This window comes from Ctenocephalides felis, unplaced genomic scaffold (genome assembly GCF_003426905.1).
Source record: "Ctenocephalides felis isolate EL2017-DRISC unplaced genomic scaffold, ASM342690v1 CF-g0.4_SCAFFOLD_00845, whole genome shotgun sequence".
NCBI classification, from domain to species: domain Eukaryota; kingdom Metazoa; phylum Arthropoda; class Insecta; order Siphonaptera; family Pulicidae; genus Ctenocephalides; species Ctenocephalides felis.
Genome location: NW_020536999.1, coordinates 81,648,125 through 81,675,397, shown reverse-complemented (window position 1 = coordinate 81,675,397; position 27,273 = coordinate 81,648,125). Strand labels below are relative to the sequence as shown.

The following is a 27,273-nucleotide window of genomic DNA, read 5'->3' as shown; positions in this document are numbered from 1 at the left end:
AATATGTTATTTGTTGCGATATAATTGTTTTGGTTTTCATAATATAGTCTATATTTGCTCAAAGTCAAATTGGACCTTTACATACATACTTTTTATTAAATTTACTTTAATTCATCGAATGTAACTTTAAACTTTTCAAAAAGCAGGGCAAAGAAGAAATACTTAATTCATTTTTTATCTCTCCTCGCAAAAATTTGAAAATTATGTATTAGCTCAGTAGTATTATTTACAATTATACACAAAATCCTGAATCAAAAAAGAATCTGACAAACTTGAAACGTAATCAATAAGTCGAAAGGCCAAAAAAGACTCGGATTGGATTATACGATGTTTTCTATAGAAAGTGTATAAAACTTGCAGTTTGATTGTATTGACAAAATATAGACAAACTAATGGGGTTTATTGTTTTTATAATACCTAATTGTATACAGCATTCAAACAACACATCCTTATGCACTTAAAGTATTAATATTTTTGATTCTCTAGAAATGGTTTAGAATATACCTTATTTAGCAAAACAACGTTTGCCGGGTCAGCTAGTATATATATATATATATATATATATATATATTCTTTAACTTCGCAATAAGTATTGTTTCAAATTTTGATCAAATTGACTTGAATTTTGTTTTGATTTTAATCCGTTAATATAAAAAGTAGCATTCAAGTATAAGTAATTTGTAATACACTGATAGATCTTGTACCAGAAGTTCAAGAAACGCAAAAAATAGTTGTCTTATTTTTTTGTTATTTAGAAATCGATCTTTATTTTAAATAAAATGGTATGACTGACAAACAAAATTGGGCCTTGGTTCATAAAAAAATACTAACGTTTTTGTTTTGATTTCACAATTCACCATCTCAATTGATCAACCGTATAATGAGTCGGGCACAGAATCGTCAAAAAAAATTAATAAAAATTAATTAACGTAATTTGAATCATAAACCGGAATCAGAATCAGAAGAACAGCCCCGACATAATGCAGGCATAAACATAGATAAATAAGTATAAACCCGCAGGCAATCGAACCACAACTACAAGTTAACAGAAATCCCAGAGGGCCATCTATTATCTGTCTAGAATCGTTTGACAGCAAATTGGAAAATATATGTATGTGAGAAAACATGATGTATTGAGAAAACAACAAACCTCTTCTTTGGGAAGCTTTGATGTGGGTCAGTTCGGATAACTGGAGTGTTCGTTTTAAGGAATTTTGGATAATACTTTGCCCAGTACATAATTCTTTATATAGAAATTATATAATTTAACATATTATAAAAGTATATTTCGTTACAGCATTTTAAAATTAATATTCAAATTTAAATAAAATAATTTACTATATTACATTTATGTATGATGGCGGTTTGTTTATGTCTGCCACAAGATTTTAATTTAATGCGATTTAAATTTGACTTTGCTTTATTAAGAAAAAACTTACTCAAATAAATAAATTTTGCCCACAGCTGACTGACGCCATGTCCGATTCTAAAAAAAATGTAGACAGTACAGCTTTGATTATATGAAGTTTGGTTTCATTTCATCACCTTCTAACAACCACTTGCCTATGTGTCTAATTTGTAACAAAGTTTTGGGCAATGACTCTATGAAACAATCTAAGTTGCAATTTCATTTGAAAAAATTGTCATCCTGATATTATATCAGATGAAAATTTGCAATATTTTCAAACACTCAAAGAAAATTTTCAAAAGAGGTCTACATTAGACAGAATGTTTGCTTCAACGTCACAAAGAAATGACGATGGTTTGCGGGCGTCATACAATATTTCGCTAATGATAACCGCATACTATCGGAACGAAGTTAATTTTACCAGCCATTGAAGAGGTTTTGAAAACCGTTTTACACAAACCTGCTTTTGACATCATTAAAAAAAAGCAAACGACCCAATTCTCCATTCAACTGGACGAGTCAACTTTACCTGGTAATGAGGCATTACTATTAGCATATGTTCGTTTTATAATGAATGAAAAAAATTACGACGAATTGCTTTTCGCAAGACTGACAGTAAAGACGAAACCATATTTCTTGTTATGATGAACTACTTTATTGAAAAAAAAAATCCCTTAACAAATATAATATCGGTTGCTACAGATGGTGCACCTGCTATGGTTGGACGACATCGTGGTTTTATCGCACATTTAAAACAAAATGTGTCAGGAGTATTAGCAGTACATTGCGTAATTCATCGCCAGCATTTAGTCGCTAAGAATTTGAGTCTTAGACTGCATAAATCTCTACAAGTAGTTATTGATGCAGTCAACCGAATCCGAAGCAGCGACTTTCATCAATTACTCCTCCATACAGAAGTACGCTGGCTATCGAAAGGCTTATGTCTGACAAGATTTTTTGCGCTTTTGGAGACTGTCTTAGAGTTTCTGGATTCCAAACATAAATGTTTAAAAGACTGTTTGATAAAATGTAAACCAGATATCGCGTACTTAACAGATTTATTTGCTAAATTTAATGCGGTTAATTTGCAATTGCAAGGCGACAGTTTAACTTTGATTAAATTTAGACTAAATCGATTTTAGCAGCATTCCTATCAAAAATGAAGCTAATGAAGCAAAACATTGGACGAGAAGAATTTTCAGTTTCCTAATTTATGACAAACAAAGTATCAGGAATAAGACGTTTCAACCTATGTTGAACATTTAAATGCACTCTATTCTGATTATGAAACCAGATTTGAAGACATTTTGACATTAGTAAAACCACCGTGGATAACTAATCCATATGGTGAGATAGAAGAAACGAATGTTATGATGCAAGAGGAATGGGCCGAATTAAGTACCAATGAGAAGCTTAGGATTGAATTACAAAAAGGTTTTAAGAAATTCTGGCTGCAAAAAAGCATACCCTTAGCTTATCCCATACTATGAAATATCGCAAAAAAAATTTAATTTCATTTCCGTCACCATATTTAGTAGAAAAGGGGTTTAGCGCTGTCATTAATCTACTAACGAAAAAGAGAAATAGACTAGACATTATTAAGCGGGGAAATTTAAGATTATATCTTTGTAAATTGTCGCCAAATGTTGACAATTTATTATTAAAACATCAAGTACATCCTTTTCATTAGAACATTAATTTATTGGTTTCTTTATTTTGATATTTTATTATGTTATTTAGATTTTAATTAATAAATGTATAAACGTAGAAAGCATTTTTACTTAAAAAAATTGATACTTATCAATACATTAACAAATTTATATAAAATAAGCAGTAGGTAAGTAGGAGGTCCATACCATATCCAAAAGCATTGCAAGGGGTCCATGATACAAATGAGTTTGGGAACTTATGGTCTAGACCAGTGATTCCCAAAGTGGGCGCCAGCGCCCCCTTGTGGGCGCTGCGGCGATTCTGGGGGGCGGTGATGGGCTTTGGTGTATTTAGGGGGCGATGCTTAGTTGTAAGGGGCGTTTAAAGCACAAAACTTAAATAATATTATATATAAATAAATGATTAAAATTAACACTGAATTATATAAAGATAATATTTGAGTTAAAGTTATTCAAACATATCTGCATAGATATTAGTAAATACATCCGTTTTAAAACTGTGCACCGCCAATTCTTGTTTCGCAAAAGGTTTAATGAAAAGAATGGTTCATACGTTTCTTTGTGTGTCGATAATTTGTGTAACTTTTCAAAGGCGTGTAACTTTACCAAATTTTGTAAGAGATTCTTTAAGAGATTTTTTGTAAGAGATTCTGTAAGATTGGCGTATATATGTTCACTATTTGTCGAGCTATTAATTATATTTCTTTGATATCTATCCGTAACTGTTCACTCGAATGCCGCGTTTTGTAAAATAGATTTATCGGGGCCTAGTATAATTCTTTCGTTACCTAAAATTTCAAAAAACGTATCAACACCTATCAACTTATCTACTTCGCACGGAATATTTAAATGTGAATCCAAAAGTTTTAATCCATTAGGACAAGGATGAGCAACCCGCGGCCCGCGGGCCGCATGCGGCCCGCCGGAGGTTTTTCTGCGGCCCGCCAAGCGTTTCTCAACTATAGATATTTTTTCTAGATATTTTATCAAATACGGCTGTGATGCTAATTTTTTTTGTCAGTCAAATACTGGTAAAAACTGTTGTTCGCAGAAATAGCATTTCCTGATAAAATAAATACTAGTTCAAAAATTGAGAACTTGTCGCGAGGTTTAAATTATCGTGAATTTAAAAAGACTTCCTGACAGTTTAGAGCGTGAATATGGCGATGTGCTTTTCAATACCAAAGTAAGTTAGCTCAATAGTGATGCAATGCTTAAAGAAGTATACCACCCATATGGCAAACTACAATTGTTTTTGGATATGAAAGAACAATTGTAGTACTTATTTTGGTAATAAAGAATAATATCTTTTGCTGTATCTTGTGTTTCACAACAAATTTTCATTGTGATTCCAAATATTCAAAGCTAACAAAACAGCTGATTTCATGTAAATGTTTTCTTCGTCATTCACCATGCAAAATAATACAGAAAATGTATTTTTTCAGTAACCATCGCAATTTTTTATGAATCTCATGTCCTGAGAAATTTTTGCTTTTGAAAAAAAACCCAAATCAAATCATGATAAATTATTTTTTTGGAAGTATTATACGTATGTGTGCAAACAATTACACAGGTTCACAAAAGGAAAGTGGCTGGATAATAATTCATTCATTCAGAAAAAATGCGAGGTTGAAGATTGCGCTAGTTTTTAAATGTTTTTCCATATTTAGTGTCCCAATTTTGACTATAGATTTATCTTCAGCGGTAAAAGTCCAGTCAAAGTCAAATCCAGACAACTTTTGTTTGTGGATCTGTGTTAATTTCAACTATGAAATTCATAAAAACTACTACCTATCAAAACTGAGTAAAACATATCAAAGCTGCATATGTGTTGCTACTTTCCGCATTAAATAAAATAAAATAAAGTACAAAATATAAAAAAACGGCTGATATTGATCAGCTTATATAAAAAAGAAGTGCCAAATTTCTTACTAAAGATTTCAAGTTAATTAGTTTTCCTGTTTAACTATTATTTGTTTTTATTTTGTATTCATATTTATAAACATTTATAGTATACACTCGTAATTATATAAATATATACCTTTTTCAATTTTGTATTTTTGTTCCTAATCGATCAATTAACTATTATCAAATTTTTGTGAATATTTTTAATTGTAATTCATACAAGATTTTTCTGAGCTTATAAAAGTGCTTAAATTTATCCGCTCTATCCGCATTTGAAAAACAATTCTTAGATATTGGAAACGAAATGGATACCTCTGATAAAACCAACTGTTGCTGGATTATTCCACTGTACAAATATTTCCTGATGTACATTAGAAGTACATAGTTTTTGAATGTCTTGCAGAAGGAGCACAAATATTTCCTGATGTACATTAGAAGTACATAGTTTTTGAATGTCTTGCAGAAGGAGCAATTCTAGCAAAAAAAATTAGAAATTTAATATTAAAATCTGAAGATAGAACTGTTTTTGAGAGAAAACTGAATTTTTTTTCAGAGTTATTGAAATCTCGCTCGTTTCACTAAGCATAGTATGACTTAATTGAGATATGTATGTTAGTATTTTAGCGTTGTAGTGGATAAATTATCAATGTATTTTGTGTTAGCTGCCCTTTTCATTTATATACCACATATTCATAAATTCAGAATTAGTAAGTCTTGTGTAATACTAATGATTTTCTAAAAATATTTCCTGTGGCTAAACGTTCGTCGGGTCAGCTAGTATATATATAAATTACGTGCGGCCCGCCATAAAATTTTGAAAACCAAATTGGCCCGCGGGTTGAAAAGGTTGCTCGCCCTTGCATTAGGAAGAGTTAGTTCAGAAATTTGGATTTGCTGCGCGGGTAGTAGACTCGATATTTTCGTAAGCACAAAGGCATTTATATTTTTTGTAAATGTACCATCTTCATCGAATATTTCTAAATTTGTAAAATTATTCGATTTCGTTGAAATTCCAACAACACCGTGGAGCTTAAGGCTCGTGGATTGAGATTTAACGCGTAATTTTTGGAATAGCGATTTTGATATTGTACTAATTTCCGAGTCTAAATCCAATATTGCTTGAATTTTAACGCGACTACTTTTATCACTTTTTGCGAATAAATTTACCACAGGTACGAGCGCACCCCCCGTCATTCTATTTCCCTCACATTAAAATTATAATCGAAATACATCGAAATATATCCATTGGCTTCTAAATTTTTAAAATCGGTTCATGCGTTTTTAAGCAAACATCGTTGAAAGCACTAATTTTGACAAACGCCTTAAAAACGATACCAATTTTTGCAAACTTTGACGAATTTTCAAAATTTAACTTGTCGTAGGACCGTAATATTTTAGTATGATCTATAAGACTGTGGTATCTTTAGAAAAAAACAAAAATTGTCTAAAAAATTACTACTACTTATTAATTACTACTACTTATATTAATAAAAACACTTTATTACAAGAAAACGGTCCGGCCGATCATTACCAAAAACTAATCAGGTCGATTCCTAACCAATATGTTTCGAACAGTTTTTGAATTGTCGAAATCGATTCAGAATTGCGGGCTAAAACGTGTACAATTTTTTTTTAATTTTTTTTCGATTTACAAAGAAACGGCTCGGCCGATCGTCGAACAAAATTGAGAAACGTTAGTCCTCATCGAGATACATCGAATGGCTTTTAAATTTTTGAAATTGGTCCAGCCATTTTTGAGAAAACGACGATTTACGGCAAAAAATCTAAACACACACACACGCATACTGCTTTCCAATTGTTGGTCTCATACGATTTAGAATGGCTTGAAACGTCGATAAAACATAAAATTAGCGAATTGGATTTTTTTGATGAAAACAAATTTCTTCTTCGGAAAGTTTGTAAGGGGGGCGCTGAGTAACATTTTTTCTGGAAAGGGGGCGGTAGGTGAAACAAGTTTGGGAATCACTGGTCTAGACTGTGGCAGAGAATTCAGAGCCCCATGTAGATTAGTAATGTGAAGAACAAGCCCAAACAGTCAGTTCGATTCGCGAATTTGACGAGTGAACACCTAGTAGACTATTACGTAAGTGATATTTGATAACACGGCTAGTACATCAGGCATAGCCTTTTGTTCGAGCAAACAATAATGGAGCGTTTTAAAAAGTTTAAATACTTTTTAACTTTAAAATCGTAGAAGGTCCCATTCTGCCATTAAAAGTGCTTATGTGGCTAAAAGAAATAATAAATAATTTTAATGGAATATAAAATATTAAACGTGAAATTTAATAAGAAAGATATTGTAAAGAAAATAAAAGAAAAAAAACGAAAAATCTGAAATTTAAATCGGAAGATAATAAAATGTACGAAATTGAAGTAAGTGAACCAAGTAAACCGGCTCAGTGGATTAAGTTATTTAATATTCAATGGGAAATCTCGGAAGAGAATATTTTGTCAGAATATGGAAAAATATTAAAATATCCAGAAGGTATGTGGGCCGGTGAGGGAATAATTCTATGTTTAACTGGCAACAGAACAATACTCATGGAAATAAAAAAAAGATTACCAAGCATAATTAAGATTAGTGGTAAAATTACCACAATTATAATTAAAGGTCAACCCAGAAAATGCTTGAATTGTGGAGCTGAGAATCACTTAAAAATCAACTACACGGAGCCTTCCAAAATAGATCAAAGAATGAAGATTATGATAGGAAAAGACCTGTTTAGATACCATACGGAAAATTTATACACAACAGAACTCAAGAACAAAATATGAAAACAGAAACCGAAAAGATAGTAAGGAGGAAAAATGATAGTAAAGAAAACTTTAAAACAAATAAAGAAAAGAAAATAACAATAATAAATGAAACTTTATACAGATAGAACAAAATAAGGAAGGAGCACAAAATGTGGAAGAAATGGAGAAGACGCCAATTAAAGTGAAACAAACTAAAAGAACAACACCAAACACAGCAGAAGTTATGAAAGAAATTATTGACAAAATATCCATGGAAACTGATTCGAGTCTTATAGATTTTCTCGAAGAAGAAGATAAAAATATAATAGATGACTCGGTTAAATATACCAAATAACACATTTCCAGAGGGCATAGTAGGTTGATTCCACGATTCCATTTAATCATTTTACAGTAAAATGTAATATCATTTTTTATGTCCATCTTTTTTATGATATTATTAATTACTCGGTTGTGTCACCATATTCAGAAAAAAATATTGTATAATAAAACTAGTAGTATATGGCATTGTGCCTTAAGGCAAATTGCTGGAATTTTCCATATCGTAATGAAATATTCAAGGTAATGAATTACTATAAAAATTCATTACCAATACATAATGAATTATTATGAATACTATAACTTATTTATTTGTACAGAAAAGTAAATAAAATTTAATCAATTAAATTTAAAATTAGGCACAATGTCTGATATTTATAAGAATTATATAAACTGAATAGCAAAGTTAAACACACACACACACATCCATTTTTTCTAAGGCATGTCAAAATGTTCAGAAACCTTTGAAACGTGAAGATATGCACATTTTCATTTTTGACTTTTGGACGATTACTATAACTTACCCCAGAGAAAATTAAAAAAAATAAAAAATTGTTTGAAAACAACTAAATAAATTTAAACTTGATTCTATTCTATTTGACACTTAATATAAACTGAGATATTGCATATACTGTCTAGTGCCTCCGAGAGTCAGCCGAGTAGTAAGGGTTGACATTGTGCACTAAAGAACAAAACATTAGAAATTTAATTTTATAAAACTTACTTGGCTCAATATCAATGCTGCATGGATTCATGTCGCTTTAATAAATATCTTGCACTTTATTACATGACTTATACACTGCATATTACACATTTATGAGGGCATTCTCCGGTATGGATTTTTTTATGTAGATATAACACTTATTTTAATATAAATGTGTTATTGTACGTATCCCATAATGTATTCAATCAAATATACAACTGATAGAAGATAGAATTCTGAACTTGATGACAAATTTCCTCAAGAACTGTGAACATTGCTCAAATCCAATTATGAAAAACCTGAAAAAAGTAACAATAGATATGATGTGGTACGGAAAATACACCTTACTAAATCACATGATAGAGAAATAGTCTTCACAATGATATAGCTATCCCCAGTCATAAAAAACTTTAATTAGTATTAGGCATTAGTTTTATCATTAGTTGTAAGTTATAATATAATGAATAGTGCTTTTTGTTCTGTTATTTTTCACTAATAAGATAAACTACATAGTTATCAATGTGTAAAAAGTTTTTTTTTTGTAAGTATCTTTAATTGATTATATACTAATTGCAGAAATATTTACTTGATAGCTATGAATTCTGTATTACATGTATTATAAAGACCGCAATTTCATTATTTTATCGTATTCTGTAAATAAATAATATTGTTACATTCGGTATTATATGTAATTTTATGTTAAGGGCATTATTAATTTTACTATATACTGTAATTATGTATATACAGTAGAGCCTCGATTATCCAGACCTCGGTTATACGGATTCGCAATTATCCAGACTCAAATTCATATGTATTTACATATCTACAATTCAAATTTTATCATAATTAATGCTGGAATTTAGTACATGTATGTAATGTAATCGAAGAAAATATGTATGTACAAACATAGGGAAGTGTCAATTTAATAATAAACATTGATTTTTTTTATATCTATGTATGTAATTGTTAATTTTAATAAATACACAACATTATTCTTCATACATTCGATTATACGGATTTTTGATTATCCGAATGCCCATCGACAACAATTAGTCCGGTTAATCGAGGTTTTACTGTAAATTTTTTTCTTTAATCTACAGTCGCAAACCATACGAATGAAGGTTATTTCTAGAATTTCTAGAACATCAATTTTATGACTACTTATCTCTTTGGTCTTGGTTTATTTTAGAGATTTTTACTGTACCTGATGGTCAGATGGGTAGTTCAGATTCAAGACGTCAAAGAGTGCGATTTACCAATAGACCAGTTTGCCAATTCAAAAGTGCAAAGGAAATAAAAATTCATAAGAACCATCTTAAACTACATTACCAGTGCTAGCAAATCAACAAGCAAGGGATATGATACAAAACTATTACGAAACCATTAGAAACGCTTTTTTAAAAAGCCAACAACTTGCACATACCAAAGCAAGTAAGCAAAAACACAAAATATTACAAGAGAAAACAGTAGAACTGCTACAAAAAAGAAAAACACTACAATCAACTAAGAACAAAACGCGTGCTATGAAAAACAAACTCTCTATAACAAATAATCAATAAATATATAAAAAGTGACTACTCAAAATACAGACAAGACATTATAATAAGCCAACTACAGCTTTCTGGTAGCACGAAGAAACCATTTAAAGCACTTCGTACAAATAATTGCTGGATAAAAGAATTAAAAGACCTGAACAAATCTATACACAAACAAAAAGACATTGTAACTACGGCTACAGAGTTTTATACTAATCTGTACTGTGACAATACTAACACTATAACAACATCACATTATCATATAAAGAATGCCAAACTGATGACTTCATAGAGATCAGCAAATCCGAAGTGGTAGAAACTATAAAGAAACTAAAAAAAGAAAAATGTCCAGGTCCCGACAACATCTCAAATAAAGCTCTAATAAATGCTCACCTAATGTAGGCTACACCGTTAGCAAACCTGTTCAACCTAATATTTCAGCACTCTATAACGCCATTTCAGTGGTCCGAAGCAAACATCATACTAATATATAAAAAAAGAGATCCCAAAAATATTGGCAACTATAGACCTATTAGCCTACTGCCTAGCCTGTACAAACTATTCTCTACAATTATTAACAAAAGAATAAGTACAACACTAGAAGGGAAACAGCCCGTGGAACAAGCAAGTTTCAGGAAAGATTCAGACTACATTCATACAATAGAGCTAATTATAGAAAAATATCAGGAGCAACAGAAAACATTATATTTAACTTTCATAGACTACCAGAAAGCTTTTGACTCCGTTTCACATAACAGCACTTTAAGGAAAGCTTGCTAGAGCAAGGAGTTGAAGAAATATACATAAAGACCATACAAAGTATATACAATAACATCAAAGAAAGAATCAAACTAGAGTCTATCAGTCCAAGTTTTCCCATAAGAAGAGGCGTAAGGCAGGGGGATCATCTCTCTCCAATAATATTTATTTTAATCCTAGAGAACATTATTGGAAAGCTGGATTGGCGTGAATTAGGCATCTATATAAAAGGCAAACATCTAAGTCATCTTAGATTTGTGGACGATATTGTGCTTTTGTCAGAAACGGCCGGTCAAATGAAATTCATGTTAGAGTCTTTAGAATTTAACCAAAACAAAAATATTAACAAACAACAGACAAAAATTTCCAATACTAATCAACAACAAACCAATTGATTATGTCGATAATTACATATACTTGGTAAAACTATTAAGTTTTGACAAAAATAATGACAAATATGAAGAAGAAAAAAGGATACAAAAAACTTGGAGAATATATTGGAAATTAAAAGAAATATTCAAAAGCAATATGCCGATAGATATCAAAACGAAAGTGTAGAACTCTTGCCTTCTACCATACCTTACCTATGGCTGCCAGACGTGGCAACTTTTATTCAAAACCATAAAAAAATTAAAAAACTGTCAAAGGGGCCTAGAGAGGAGCATGTTGCATATCAGAAAGTTAGATAAAATCAGACATACCAAGATAAGAAGAATCACAAAAGCAACCGACGCTGTAACTTATGCATTAAAACAAAAATGAAGATGGGCCAGAAACGTTGTGAGATGCACAGATAAAAGATGGTCAAAGAGAGTAACATCGTGGAATGGTCCAACGGGTGAGAGAAATCATAGAAGACCACTAACCCAGATGGAAAGACAACCTGAGAAGTACAGCTGGCACGATCTGGAGAGATATAGCACAAGATAGAGAAGCATGGGATTTGTGGAGGAGGCCTATACCCAACCCGGGGTTCTTGCCGACTAACTCTATACATCAGGTACCGAGTTTACATTACATATTACAATCATGTTATGTATATACAGGCTTATGTTAACTAGTGTAACCATGTATAAAATTTGTAAAAAGGCAAGAAATAAAAGGCTCATTTATTTATTTATACCTCTTTGGTCCATTTATGTTTTCTAAGAGAGCAACCGACTTGGCTCAAAAACTTGAGAAGCCTGATGATGAAGCCACTTCATCCCTTTCTGATATTTGGTAAAATATTTGCCAACCACTATTCTCATAAAGCGGTTCCCACGTCAATATCACACTAATAAATAAAATAATAAATATAACATACAATAGAACAATTATGTGGTAATAAAAAATATATAACCTTGTAAATCCCTTTACATTCATAAAGGTACTCTTCGACATGTGACTTTTCAGATTGTGTGAATGTCATATTGCATATATTGCGTTTACGTTCGGGACAAGATTCTGATTTACCACTAACGTCAAATTCATCCTCAATTTTGATTGCTTAATCATTTATATAGACATAAATGTTTCTTCTATCTACTTTAATCAACGATTTCTTTCAATATGATAAACGGTTTCAATTTCAACTGAATGCGCATTTATTATTTGACATTTGAAGCATAGAGTACATTTTTAGAAAGATGAGACCGGTATCAATTCGCTTTGATTTGATTTGAACAGAGAGGCGCGACTTTTCAAATTCATTATGGCCCTCTGCGTCTCAACTGTTAACTAAATATTTTAATAATCAATTTTAAAACAACTAATAATAGGTAAAATAGGCATTTTACCTTAAGACAAGCTGCAAAAACTTTCTGATAGTTTTAAAAATAGATAGATAGACAACACAACAATTTTCACATTAAACACAATAGAAAGAAGAATTTCAGAGAAAATGTTATATGGAGTGCTCGCAAAATATATTTTATATAACGAATTGCCAAACGATATTAAGATGACCAATGATGACGATAAATTTAAAAGAAAAATAAAGAAATACTATAAGGAAATTGAAGACAAAGAGGACTGAAGAGTTATATATAAAGATATTATATTAATGAAATAGATATTATAGTCAAATGAAATGTATATATTATATGAAAACTGTTCTTCATAATCTCTCATACCAGGCAACTCTGCCTGACTGAGATATAAAAACAATGTTTATATATATATATATATATATATATATATATATATAAATAAAAAAAATTGACTTAAGGGGGTATTCAAGCGTATTTTTTGTCGAAGTAAACTTCTTTAGAGGGGCGACTAGGGTGTAAATCGTGTAAAATACTGTAAAATGCAACAGAAAAATCGTTAGGTCGAGTCGAGTTCCAATGATTCGTCATTTGCCTGATGATTCACTTACTTTTATACGGGTCGATTGTGATTGGTCGTCGTGTTACTTGAGTCTGATTGTTTTGATTGTATAGTGAAAACTAGTGGGATGTATGGCATCGTGCTTTAAGGCAAATTGCTGGAACTTCCCGTACCGTAACGAAATGTTCGAGAAATACTGAATGTTTTCAAATAGATTATTATCAATATAGTAACATTGTCTAATATTTAAAAATTATATAAACTGAATTGCAAAGTTGAAATTATTTGTTTAAGGTATCTTAGAACTACAATCAGAATTAAAATCAAATCTGAATTATTTTGAATATACAAGAAAAAATTTTTTTGAAAAAAAATTTTGTTAAGACAAGCAGAAAGTTCTTTGAATCATTTAAATCGGACGCTTAGTTCTCTCTAAAACTGCCATTTTTTGCACATTTAGCTCCGTATCTTCGAAATGGCTGGGCCTGCCTTTGCCAAAAACTAATAAACACTTCTCCCAATTATAATTAATTGAATGTTTTTTAGATCATTCAAATCGGATGCTCCGTTCTCTCAAAAACTCGATTTCTTTTTTCTGCACTCTTTGCTTTTTATCTCCGTAACTGCTGGATCTGCCTTTGCCAAAAACTAATCAGCACATCTCCCTATCATTCATCGTTGATCCCGAAAACGTGACTGGAAAGCAATAAATAAGAAAACATTAATGAAAATACTACACAACATTAAAATAATAAAAAATGATGATATACAACAATATTATTATATTTATAATTAACATACATACATTTATTTATACATTTATAATTACATTATTGAACACCGTTGTCTCTGAAACAAATAACATTCTGATAATAATAATAAACAAATAATATTCTGATAATATATATAGAGTAAGTAAAAAGAATTACAAAGATGATCGGTTTCACCATTAATTTAAATTTTCTTTGTCAGTTTTCTTACACTATAATTTTTAAAGAAGTCTAGCTTGATCAAATTTCAATCTGAAAAGCATGTATCATTCCATATCCGTTCTATATTTGTTTCCCGTGAATGTTTTATTACATTCCACATATTTCCACATATATGAGGTTGTACTGCAGTATGGGTCATTTTATGTAGGTTCAATTATTGTTTCATTGTAAACATTTCATTGCACGTTTTACATTAATTATGACATCGTTTTCCACCCAATACTGAAATTCTTTTATTGCTTATTATTACATTTATGAACATTTAGCTTTTGTGACAACACTAATAAGTGTGTTACATAAAATGTACATCCAATGTATGTTTTGGAGCAAATTCATTGCATAAATCCCATTCAAATGTTTCAAGACGTTTGTTCTTCAGTGTGGGTTTTAACATGTAGCTTTAAATAGTGTTTTCTTGAAAATGTTTTGCCACACTTCTCACATTTGTAAAGATGTTCTCCAATATGAACAGATAAATGGTTTTTCAAAGTTATTGCCTGTGTAAATCTTTTATTGCATATTATGCATTCATAAGGACGTTCTCCAGTGTGAATCATCTTATGTCGATTTAAGCTTTGCTTTGTTGTGAATGCATTGTTGCATATTTCACAATTATAAGGACTTTCCCCAGTGTGAATCATCTTATGTTCGTTTAATGTTTGCTTTCTTGTAAATGTTTTATTGCGCATATCGCACTTATAAGGACGTTCTCCAGTGTGAATCATTTTATGTTGGTTTAATCTTTGCTTTGTTGCAAAAGTTGTATTGCATATTTCACAATTATAAGGACTTTCCCCAGTGTGAATCATTTTATCATTGTTGCATATTTCACAATTATAAGGACTTTCCCCAGTGTGAATCATCTATGTTCGTTTAATGTTTGCTTCTTGTAAATGTTTTATTGCGCATATCGCACTTATAAGGACGTTCTCCAGTGTGAATCATTTTATGTTGGTTTAATCTTTGCTTTGTTGCAAAAGTTGTATTGCATATTTCACAATTATAAGGACTTTCCCCAGTGTGAATCATTTTATGTTCGTTTAATGTTTTCTTTCTTGTAAATGTTTTATTGCACATATCACACTTATAAGGACGTTTCCCAGTGTGAATAATTTTATGTTCGTTTAATATTTTCTTTCTTGTAAATGTTTTACTGCACATATCACACTTATAAGGACGTTCTCCAGTGTGAATCATTTTATGTTGGTTTAATCTTTGCTTTGTTGCAAAAGTTCTATTGCATATTTCACAATTATAAGGACTATCCTTAGTGTGAATCATTTTATGTTCGTTTAATGTTTGCTTTCTTGTAAATGTTTTATTGCACATATCACACTTATAAGGAAGTTCTCCAGTGTGAATTATTTTATGTTGGTTTAAATTTTGCTTTGTTTTGTAAGTTTTATTGCATATTTCACATTCGTGGCGTTTCAAATTATTCATTGTTTTTCTTGGAACTCTTTCAAATGATTTGTTTGTCTTACCCTCTAAATTACTAGATTCACTGATTTCTTCATTATATATATAAGGCCTACCAGTTGTAATTGCTACGTTTTTACTTTTTGCATCTTGTTCATCGATAGCTTCTTGCTTTATTTCTTCCTCGATTGTTATCTCAGATTTTAAAAAACGTTGTAAACAAATTTTGTCGTTTTCCGGGTAATTATTATCGTAATCATCCAATTCTTGTTTCACTTGAGGATAATCTAAAGGTTCAATTTTAATTGTTGTGTTTGAATCAGTTTCTTCAGACATTTTCGACGGTTTCATATAATTTAGAATAGCTTAAATATGTCAAATAAATATGTAATTCAAAAGTTTTGAATTAACAATAAATATGTTTTAATTGTTTTCTTAAAATGCAAAATAATTCCAAATACTTTGACACTTCTCTATCATTCCCTGGCTTTAGCATCGGATCAAGTTCGACAACATTAAAAACATTAATACCAACTGCGACTTTTTGTTGGCGGCAAAATATAAATATATCAAATTACAATTTAGTTCTGAATAATTTCTATTTTAACTTACCGTTGGGTAAATTATAGTAAACGCAAAATAAAAAACAAAATGAATTTTTTTATATCTTTTGCATTTCAAAAGTTTTGTAACATTTTGGCATAATTCAGAAAAAAGTTATGTTATATTTATTTATTTATTTTTAAATATATAGCTCACAGATTTCTTTCAATTATTTTACATTATAGATAACAATTAACATATATATAAAATTACAATATATAGTAAAATTAATAAAGTGCTTAAGGGGTTAGGGGTATTTGGAATTTTTGAAAAATCTAGATTTTGCAATTTTAACTAGCTGCCCAGAAATTTCAGCAATTTGTTTTGCTGACCATTTATGTGCCTGGGGACCTTTTACAAATTTTTCAAAATTTTTTTCATCACTCCAAGACAGCAGTTGTGCATGTAGTCAATCGGGAACTGTGAAACCATGCCTATACCTGCTTCTTCGAATGGTGATTGGCTGACATGATGATCTTCATCAATACGATCAATAAAATTTTGATCAGTTCGTAACGCTGCGTCTACGTTTACAAATATCATTCTATGATCTTTGTAATCACCCTCTTCTCTACATTTTCCACATCCATAATATCCATTGTACAGTTTTGTACAGGTGACGAAAGACCTTGCTGGACTATCACAGATAATCGCTCTTATGACAACTTTAAAATTCCGGCTTTTGTAATTAAAACCTGTTGTATGTAAGTTTTTATACTCATTTAAAATTTTTTCCAAAAATACTTTGCAACTATGAGGTTTTTCATAGCCATGATATATTCCTATAACAAATGGCTGAGTAACTTTAGAATGAATCTGAGCAAGGATGGGATACAGTTGATTGGTAGAGCTTTTTGTGATTGGCAATCCATCTATATTTATATTGATGACAATAGAATTAGGAAGAGTAAGGTAATCAACAAGATTGATCTATTAATGATGTTTCTAGTCCATAATGATAATATTCACCAGGAGGAACTTTACGAGTTATTATAGGTGCTTCTGGTGTACCGAGCAATGTTCTAGGATCCAACGGTAGATTAACAATTTCCTCGTGCTTCGATGTTTTTAATATTTTTAGAAGTTTACCCGCTACATCACGTGAAATATTATAGTCAGTTATCCACTGACAGAGTTTTGTTGATAAATTTAAATTTACTGAAGCATGATCTGTTGAGTCATCACCGATTGAAACGTCTTGAACATCCAAATTTTCATCAAAAGTACTATCATCACTGATATCACTGATTTCATTATTATCAATGAGATTACTAATTTCACTGTTATCAATATTGTCTGAAATACTACATGTAGCTTATATTACTATTATCCATCACATTTTTATTATTAGCAGAGTCAGAATTAGATTCACTATTATTTTCACAAGTTTCACTAGTAGATGCATTTGATAAATTTTCAATTTGAAATTGGCGTAAGCGTTTATTTTTTTGACTTTTTGATAATTCTTGAAATATTTTCTTTTTCGGCATTGTTGCGAATGATGTATTTATTATTTACTTTATATACTGACACTGAAAGTTGAATTATTTTAGGTTACAGTAAACATAATAAACACATATTCAAGTATTGGTAATCACATTGGAAAGTTATCTTTTTGATGTCATAAAGATACCTACACAAGTCCTCAAAAAGTTATCATTTAGTTAACATTGACATCGCTTTGAAATGACATCAGCAAAAAGTTATCGGAAAGATAACATTTTACTGAGCTCTAAAAGTCAACATGTTTCGGATAACATTATGTCATCTTTCTGACTTACTGAGCTCTAAAAGTCAACATGTTTCGGATAACATTATGTCATCTTTCTGACCTAATGCCGAACGGGCTATCTTTATTTTTTTGCATTTTCATTAAGTGTAATATCTTGAAAATATTCTCTAAAAATTTCAAGTTGATCCGATGTTTACTTTTTGAGTTATTGGACTCTTACCAGCGCGCTGACGCAAGTGGAGAGCTCGATACTTATACTCAAGATTATTCTCCCTCAGCTACTGATGTTTTAAAAGATATTAAATGGATTTACGACGATCTCAGCAATGATAATTTGCTTTCAAGATGTGCAGCTCAAGATTGAATCCATAATCAGAAAAAAATGAAATCTTCAACCAAATAGTGTGAAAAATATGCCCAAAACCGTGAATGTTGTCAAAACAAAATTCAAAAAAAGTTCTACTATCGTACAATTTGCTGAATACATATACATAATCAGTATTATTGATTATGGATACCCTAGGACCAACGAGAGCACATGGAGAGCACTCGGGAGGCCATAATGCTTCGTCGACAACAGCAAATGGAAATTTTGGAAACTTGCACAATGACTGATGAATTATTATATGGCCCAGAAATAGATGACTCGTTTTAAGTAATTCAATAATTCGAATTTCTGAACGTAAATCCAATGTGAAAGTTGGAACGCGAAAGTTTAAACGCGTTTTTCTCAAAACTATGTTTTTTGAATCGGTGACAACAGTAACTCAAAAACCGCTTAGTAAATTTTAATGAAATTTATCCAGCTTTAGAATACATAATAAACTAAGGCCTGATGGAAAGATTTTTATTTTTTTTTTAAATTTCAATTTTTTATGATCAATTAACTGTTGATTTTTTACCCAAAAATCTAGAAAAAAATTCTGATGCTGCCATTTTGTTCATTTTTGCAAAAAAAAGAAAATCTTTGATCAGGCCCAGGATTAGCTATTTATTAAACTATTTTTTATTTGATTGATTTAAGATGAATCTCCAAAGAGTTATGACGGTCACCGCCAAGACCGTTTTTTGAAACAAGGTCAACAAAAACAGCTATAACTTCGGGATTTTTTTTCTGAAATTTTTGTTACTTAAGTCAAAACATTGTATAAGATAACCGTATTATTATTTTTGTAAGAAAACATCGTTTAATAACAAAACAAAAATACTGAAAATTCTCATTTTTCGTGCCTCCAGGTACCCCTAACCCCTTAACATAAAATTACATATAATACAGAATGTAACAATATTATTTATTTACAGAATAAGATGAAATAATGAAAGATATTTGAAAAAAAAAATAAAAAGGTTAATTTGTGCAGATGGAGATTATTTGATTAGGTTGTGTGTTGTGAATATCTATTTCATTATAATTAAGTTAAAGTTAGAGGACATAAGTAGAATAGGCGAATGTAAGAGAGAATTAGATTTAAGAGTAGGATGATTGAAAAATTGTGAATGCCGAGATAGCATAGAAACTGAAGATAGTTGAAGAATAAGAGGACAGTCTATATTCTATAGTATTATTGCACGGTTTAAATAAGAACATAATAGTACAGATAAATCGACGTGTGGCAAGAGAACGTATACCAAATTCTTTAAATAAAGTGTTGTGGTCAAAGCCCACGTTCAGGGTAAATTTTATATGTTTTATAATAAAGATATTTTAGAATCTGAACTTTCTCTATCGCATCAGAGTTGTTGATCTGATGAGGATACCAAATGATCGAACCATATTTTAACTTTGAACGTACATTAGAATAGTACATGCAAAGGAGTGCATTATTTGAATTGAATTCTTTACAATTTCTCAGTATCATTCCTAAAGATTTATGTGCTCTATTACAAATATCAGCTAGATGAACAGCAAAAAAAACAAACCAGAATCAAATTATGTGTGATATTTTATTACATCTATCAATGGAAATGTTAGAGACTTTATATTCAAAATGTATTGGAACACACTTAGTGAAAAACTAATAATCTTGCACTTTAATATATTTAAATATAGTTTGTTATAGACACACCAAGCGTGGAAAGAGTCAAGTTGTGATTGCAATAACAAGCAGTCATCAATAAAATTTATTTTGAGATATAGTTTGAGATCGTCTGCAAATAATAAATGTGGATAGCTAATAATTTCACATATGTCATTAATAAAAATCATAAATAGTAGTGGACCAAGAATGGATCCCTGAGGAACACCTGAACTGACATTTTCTATATTGCTCAAGAATACATTATGATAGAAAAACTGTTTACGATTATAAAGATAACTCTTAAAAAAACAAATAAGTAAAGAATTAAGCCCAATCTTAGATAATTTAGTAAGAGGAATATGTTATATGATATGATTGTTGAAACTAGCAGTGAATAAAAATGAATTTTGGAAGTAGGTTCAGTGTATACTCTTCTTTTATTTATTATTCCGCGGTTTTTGAGAAAATATTAAAAATCAGCCCATCTTTTACACGATTTAGAATGATTTGAAACGTCGAGAATACACAAATTTAGCAATTTGCAGCAATTTATAAGGAATTATTAGTATCCTCGGCACTAATAGCATTAAATAACTTCAGATAGTAACGAATGCTCTTGATCACAGGCCTATAACATTTTTTGATGTTAGTTAATAAATTTCTTTACTTCCTACTAGCTACGAACTGTAAATTAAAATGCTCTCATCTATACAACTATCTTATAAAAAAAATTGTAATTAGCCTCGCACAAAATATTCGGTACTATTCGGTATTCGGCACATTTTTTATATTCGGTCGAATACCGAATATCCACATACCATACGGTCGAATACCTGTTAGTGAAAGACGCCTCGCCACTCAGCGAAAGTATATTGTTATTGTTTTAGGTAGGCTTGCAACCAATAGTGTATTTGTCAAAATACCGAATACCGAATATTCGGCACGTTTTTAGAGGCTAAACTTGTTTATATTAATGTAATTACAATTTGCAGTTGTTATATTACTAACGTGCTACATGTATATTCAATATTTATGCCTAGGCTTGTAAAAACTACTCGGTTACTCTTTCTTATTTAGAATATTTGGTACCAATAATACTATTCGGCCGCATGCCGAATATTTAAATAACATATGTAATAGGGAAATAAATGAAAAAGCAATTCTTTAATATTTTCTTCATGAACATTTAATATTTCCTTTTATAAACACAATGCTATTTCTAATATATTTGAAAGGCTAATTTTAATAACATAAATGAAAACTGACCAAAGATATTGTTCATATTTTTTGCGATAAAGAGCCTATGATATCTCTTTATTTAGAAATGCTTAGATTGGATATAGTGAATGACTTTGTTGAATATAGATACAACACATGCGTATAACCATTGAATGATTCTTAATATAAACATATAACAATAATGTGTCCATTGAATATTGAGAACAGTTCTTCACGGGCTCGTTTATATTCTCAGAAGTAGAAAAAGTTCAAATTATTATATATACAAAATACAACAACAAATGCATTTCTTCATATCATATTATGTAAACTGAAAACTTTCAAATATACAGATCCATTGCAAGCTTTTTATCGCATAAAACTTATGCTTATTTATCTATGACATAAAAGATAAAACACAAACACAATATTTTCGCCGAGCGGCAGCGGCGGGTCCTCTGATTTTAACTATTCGGTATTCGGCCAAACATCAGAAAAGGTGCCGTATATGCCAAATACCGAATAGTATTTGGTGCAAGTCTAATTTTAGGGCATAAAGAGCTTATGATGGATTTTTACTTGTAAGTTTTTTTTTAACAAATTTAAACAAATGGTACCGAATAATCGCAGTAAACCTAGACAAAACAATTTATTAAACATGCAATGCGCTAGTAGTAAATAAACAACCGCCGAATATTCTGTATTTTGTTCTAAGAAGTATGCCAAATTTTCGTTATTCTATCGGACATTCTATTCGTTGCAAGCCAAATTATAATATATAACTAGATGGTTTGGTATTTAGCCTTGAGGCAAGTTACATGAACTTCCCGATATGTGTAAATAATCGACTTAATCAAAAAAAAAATGTGTAAATAATATACTTCATCAATCCTACTTTAAAAAAAACAATAATAATTTTAGCAAACTTTGACGAATTTGTAAAATTAAACTACTTGTCGTAAGGCCGTAATATTACAGTAAGTGCTATAAGACCATGATGTATATCGCCAAAAAAAGTTCCACGAAAATCGGCTTAAATTTTTTTTTCAACAGTTAATTACAAGAAAACGGCTCGGTAGATTTTTACCTAAAATTAATCAGTACCATTCCCAACTAATATCTTTCGAACAGTTTTTGATATTTTAAAATCGGTTCGGTAGGATGAGCTTAAATGTCGACGAAAATTTAACACTTTTTTTTTAACAGTTAATTACAAGAAAACGGCTCGGTAGATTTTCACCTAAAATTAATCAGTATCATTCCCAACTAATATCTTTCGAACAGTTTTTGATATATTAAAATCGGTTCGGTAGGATGAGCTTAAATGTCGACGAAAATTTAACACTTTTTTTCAACAGTTAATTACAAGAAAACGGCTCGGTAGATTTTCACCTAAAATTAATCAGTACCATTCCCAACTAATATCTTTCGAACAGTTTTTGATTTTTTAAAATCGGTTCGGTAGGATGAGCTTAAATGTGGACGAAAAGTTTAACACTTTTTTTTCGAATTACAAAGAAACGGCTTGTCAGATCGTTGCACAAAACTGACAAACGATAGTCTTCAACGAAATACATCAAATGGCTTTTAAATTTCTAAAATCGGTTCAGGCGTTTTTGAGAAAACGTCGATCAAAAGTCTAATTTTGACAAATGCCAAAAAGACCATACTGATTTTTGCAAACTTTGACGAATTTTTAAAGCTGAACCAGTTGTCGTAGGGCCGTAATATTTTAGTATGATCTAGAAGACTATGGTATCTATCGTCAAAAAAATAATCATAAAAATCGTCGAATTTTTTTTAACAACTTTATTACAAGAAAAAGGCCCGGCCGATCTCTACCAAAAACTAATCAGCACGATTCGCAACCAATATCTTTCGAACGGTTTTTGAATTTTCAAAATCGATTCAGAATTGCGGGCTAAAACGTAGACGAAAATTTTTTCACTTTTCTGCCATTTATAAAGAAACGGCTTGGCCGATCGTCGCACAAAACTGACAAACAATAGTTCTCGTCGAGATACATCGAATGGCTTTTAAATTTTTGAAATCGACCCAGCCGTTTTCGAGAAAACGTCGATTTACGGCAAAAAATCTGTTCACATACACACACACACACACACACATATTTTTTCCAAATTTGGTCTCATTCGATTCAGAATGGCTTGAAACGTCGAGAAAACATAAAATTAGCGAATCGGATTTTTTGATGAAAACAAACTTCTCCTTCGGGAAGTTAATTAATACTATAAAATATAAAATGCATAAAATTATTGAAATTAACAAAATAAATAAAAGTAAATAAAAAAGAAGAAAAATAAAGTGTAAAATTATGAAGCATCAAAATCAAAATTCACATACAATTTAAACATCTGTCATGAAATAAAAATTTATACAATCTTTTGATTTAGAATGGTCGTTATGAAACATTAACAATGAAGTATATACATTAGAAGTCATTGATAACATTGTTTATTTATATTTATCAATAAAATATATATAAAGTAATTCATATGTACAATTACTAGTATTAATTCCCGCAAGCATTCATGTGTCAGTTCTGTTAATCGATTATTGTATATTTATAATTACTCTCTGGTATGAACAAGCATGTGCTTTTTCAGGGTTCTTAATTATCTAAATGTCTTATCACATGTTTTACATTTGTGTGGTGGTTCACCAGTGTGAATGAGTTCCATCAAGCTGTTGGAATGCATAAATGTCTTATCGCATACAAGTGTGGCCATATTCCCCAGTGTGACTGAGCATATGTTTTTATAAATCACCTGATTGTCTAAATGCCTCATCACATAATTTACATTTGTACGAATGTTCTCCACTGTGAATCAACATATGTGATTGATCTTAAGGTACCTGATTCTCTGATTGTTTTATCACATATTTTACATTTATTAGGACGTTTCCCAGTGTGAATGAGCATATGTTGATCCAAATGATTCGATCTTATGAATGCTTTATTGCATAGTTGATATTTATAGGGTCTCTTTGCAGTATTAGCATGATATTTAGTTTTTGATTATCGGATACATTAAAATTTGAAGTTTGTTGCCTGGCAAGAGTGCAAACATGTCGATTTTAAATAAATTATAATAATTATTAAATAATATTTGACTGTGTAAGTTTTATCGCATATTTCACATGCAAAAGGTTTTTTACCTGTATGAATTCTCAGGTGTATTTCTAATGCACTCGCATCTTCAAAATTTTTGTACAGTGAATACACTTATGACTACGTTTTACCATATGCTGTTCTAAATGATTCAACTTTCTAAATAATCGATTACACTTGTCACATTTATAAGGAGGAGTCTGAATTTATTCCTGTTGGACTTCCTCTTCTATCTTTACTATGGAATTCCATAAACCTCTTCAAACATGTTTTGCCATCCTCTGAACACGATTCAGGGTCTTCCTCAATTTCCTGTTTAATGTCTTAATTCAATTGATAATTCTTGTAGTTCAATTTTAATTATCAAATCATCAGCAGCTTCACTGTATATGTCTGAAAGTATTGACAAAAATAGTTGGTTAGTATTTATTGAGCATATTGTTAAATATGCTAATTAATTTGACTAGAAATACAAATGAAAACATTAGTTGTTAACAGTTGAAACATGTTTAAGAAAGATAATGAAATTATCTTGTTTTTACTAGAAAAATAATAAAATAAAAAAAAATAACAATAATGGAAATAGTAAGATAATAATAATAATAATAATAATGTTAGCGTTTACAAATTTGTGAGATCATTGGGAATTTTTCGTTTTAGTCTGGTTGGGCGCGCTTCTGAGAATACTTTTTGTGCCAAGGAATTTGGGTGTTCGTCAATTTTCTTTTGTAGTTGTTTGTTTTTTGTTGAATTACTTCATTCACTGACATCATGTTGCTGTCCTGGTGAATCAACCAGTTGGGAACGTACCTGGGTGCGTTCAGTACTCGCCGTATGATCTTGTTCTGCACTCGCTGAATAAACTGTATATTGTTTTTTTTGGCGGTACCCCATAGTTGAATCTCATAAGACCACACTGGTTTCAAAATACATTTGTAAATAATTAGTTTGTTGTTTGTCGACAGTTCGGATCGTTTATTCAGTAGCCAGTAATGTTTTTTAAATAGTTCATCAATCTGCTGTTTTGTCTTGTTAATGTGAACTCTCCAGTTCAATTATGAGTCTAGGTATATTCTAGTATTATTTTATTATTCAGAAATTTTATTTATATTATTTATTAATTTTATTTTTATTATTATTTGCTTCTATTTTATATTAAATCATCATATTACGGATATTATTTTCATGTAAATTTTATCCTTTACTCTTTTTTTGAAAAGTTTGAAATTTGCTTGAACCGCATAAATAAACTATAAAAATGAAAAATCTTGGTACAAAACCCAACAAAATTCTAACAAAAAAACTAGTACTCATTTTTAAAAACGTCACCAAATATCTGATAATTTGATGTGCATACGTTCATTTTTGACCACCAAATATCATTTTATTTTTACTTTTTCCACTGTATCTCCGAAACCGCTAGACCTGCCGTACCAAAAATTTCATCAATTATTCATTTCGTCATTACAATTTTTTTGAATCATTCAAATCGAGTAATCCGTTCTCTCAAAAAATGAATTACCGTTTTAGGCACTTTTTTCCCCATATCTCCAAAACGGCTAGACCTGTCTTCACCAAAAACTAATCAGCACATCTTCGTATCAATAGGAATCGAATGTTTTTTTAACCATTCAAATCGTTTGATTTGTGCGTCCGAAATCGTGGACGAAAAATTGTATCCAAAAATACATACATACTGCACACACACATACATCCATTTTTTCTGAGGTATGCCAAAATGTTCAGAAACCTTTGAAACGTAAAGATATACAAAAATTAATCATATTCGATTTTTTTGCGATTACTATATCTTACTCTACGAGAAATTAAAAAACATTCGATTTGTATTAACAGAGATACGTGCTGATTAATTTTTGTTAAAGGCAGCAGTTTCGAAAATATGGAGCGTCTAGGTCTAGCGGTTTTGGAGACCCAATAAAAAAGTAAAAAAAAGGTTGGAATATGTATAATGTTAAATTTTGGTCGCCACATATATACACATCAAATTATCAGATATTTTATAAAGATTTCAATAATGCGCACAAATTTTGATTACATTTCTATGGGTTATCCGACGCGGCGCTTACGCGCTTTGATATTGCAACTCTACGCTGCTAACGCAGCGCAATTGCTCTGAAGAAAATTTCAAATTCCACAAAATATTTCGAAATATAAAAAAAGTCGGATTTTTAAGAAGAGTATTTTCAAAGTATTTAAAAAAAAAATTAATCATTTAAAAAAATGTTACGGGAAATTTTAGTAATTTGCCTTAAGGCACGATGCCATGCACAACTAGTTAACTTCCCGAAGGAGAAGTTTATGTTTTCATCAAAAAATCCGAATCGCTAATTTTATGTTTTCTCGACCTTTCAAGCCATTCTGAATCGAATGAGACCAAATTTGGAAAAAGTATGTGTGTGTGTGTGTGTATGTGTGTGTGTGTGTGAACAGATTTTTTGCCGTAAATCGACGTTTTCTCTAAAACGGCTGGACCGATTTCAAAAATTTAAAAGCCATTCGATGTATCTCGATGAGGACTATCGTTTCTGAGTTTTGTGCGGCGATCGGCCGAGCCGTTTCTTTGTAAATTGCAGAAAAGTGAAAAAATTTTCGTCCACGTTTTAGCCCGCAATTCTGAATCGATTTCGAAAATTCAAAAACCATTTGATAGATATTAGTTGGGAATCGTGCTGATTAGTTTTTGGTAAAGATCGGCCGGGCCGTTTTCTTGTAATAAAGTTTAAAAAAAAAAAAATTTCGACGATTTTTATGATTTTT

The 27,273-nt window shown here is 30.6% G+C and overlaps 2 protein-coding genes across 2 annotated transcripts; both read right to left on the bottom strand.

Moving 5' to 3' along the window:
- Positions 1-14,232: 14,232 nt before the first annotated feature.
- On the bottom strand, positions 14,233-15,238 carry LOC113391034 (zinc finger protein 595-like). Its single transcript, XM_026627013.1, has one exon. The coding sequence runs from the start codon at positions 15,236-15,238 to the stop codon at positions 14,735-14,737; it is 504 nt and encodes a 167-aa protein (XP_026482798.1). The 3' UTR covers positions 14,233-14,734.
- A 10-nt stretch (positions 15,239-15,248) lies between these two features.
- LOC113391033 (zinc finger protein 676-like) lies at positions 15,249-16,221 on the bottom strand. The gene has a single exon (XM_026627012.1). The coding sequence runs from the start codon at positions 16,143-16,145 to the stop codon at positions 15,249-15,251; it is 897 nt and encodes a 298-aa protein (XP_026482797.1). The 5' UTR covers positions 16,146-16,221.
- Between the last annotated feature and the right edge of the window lie 11,052 nt (positions 16,222-27,273).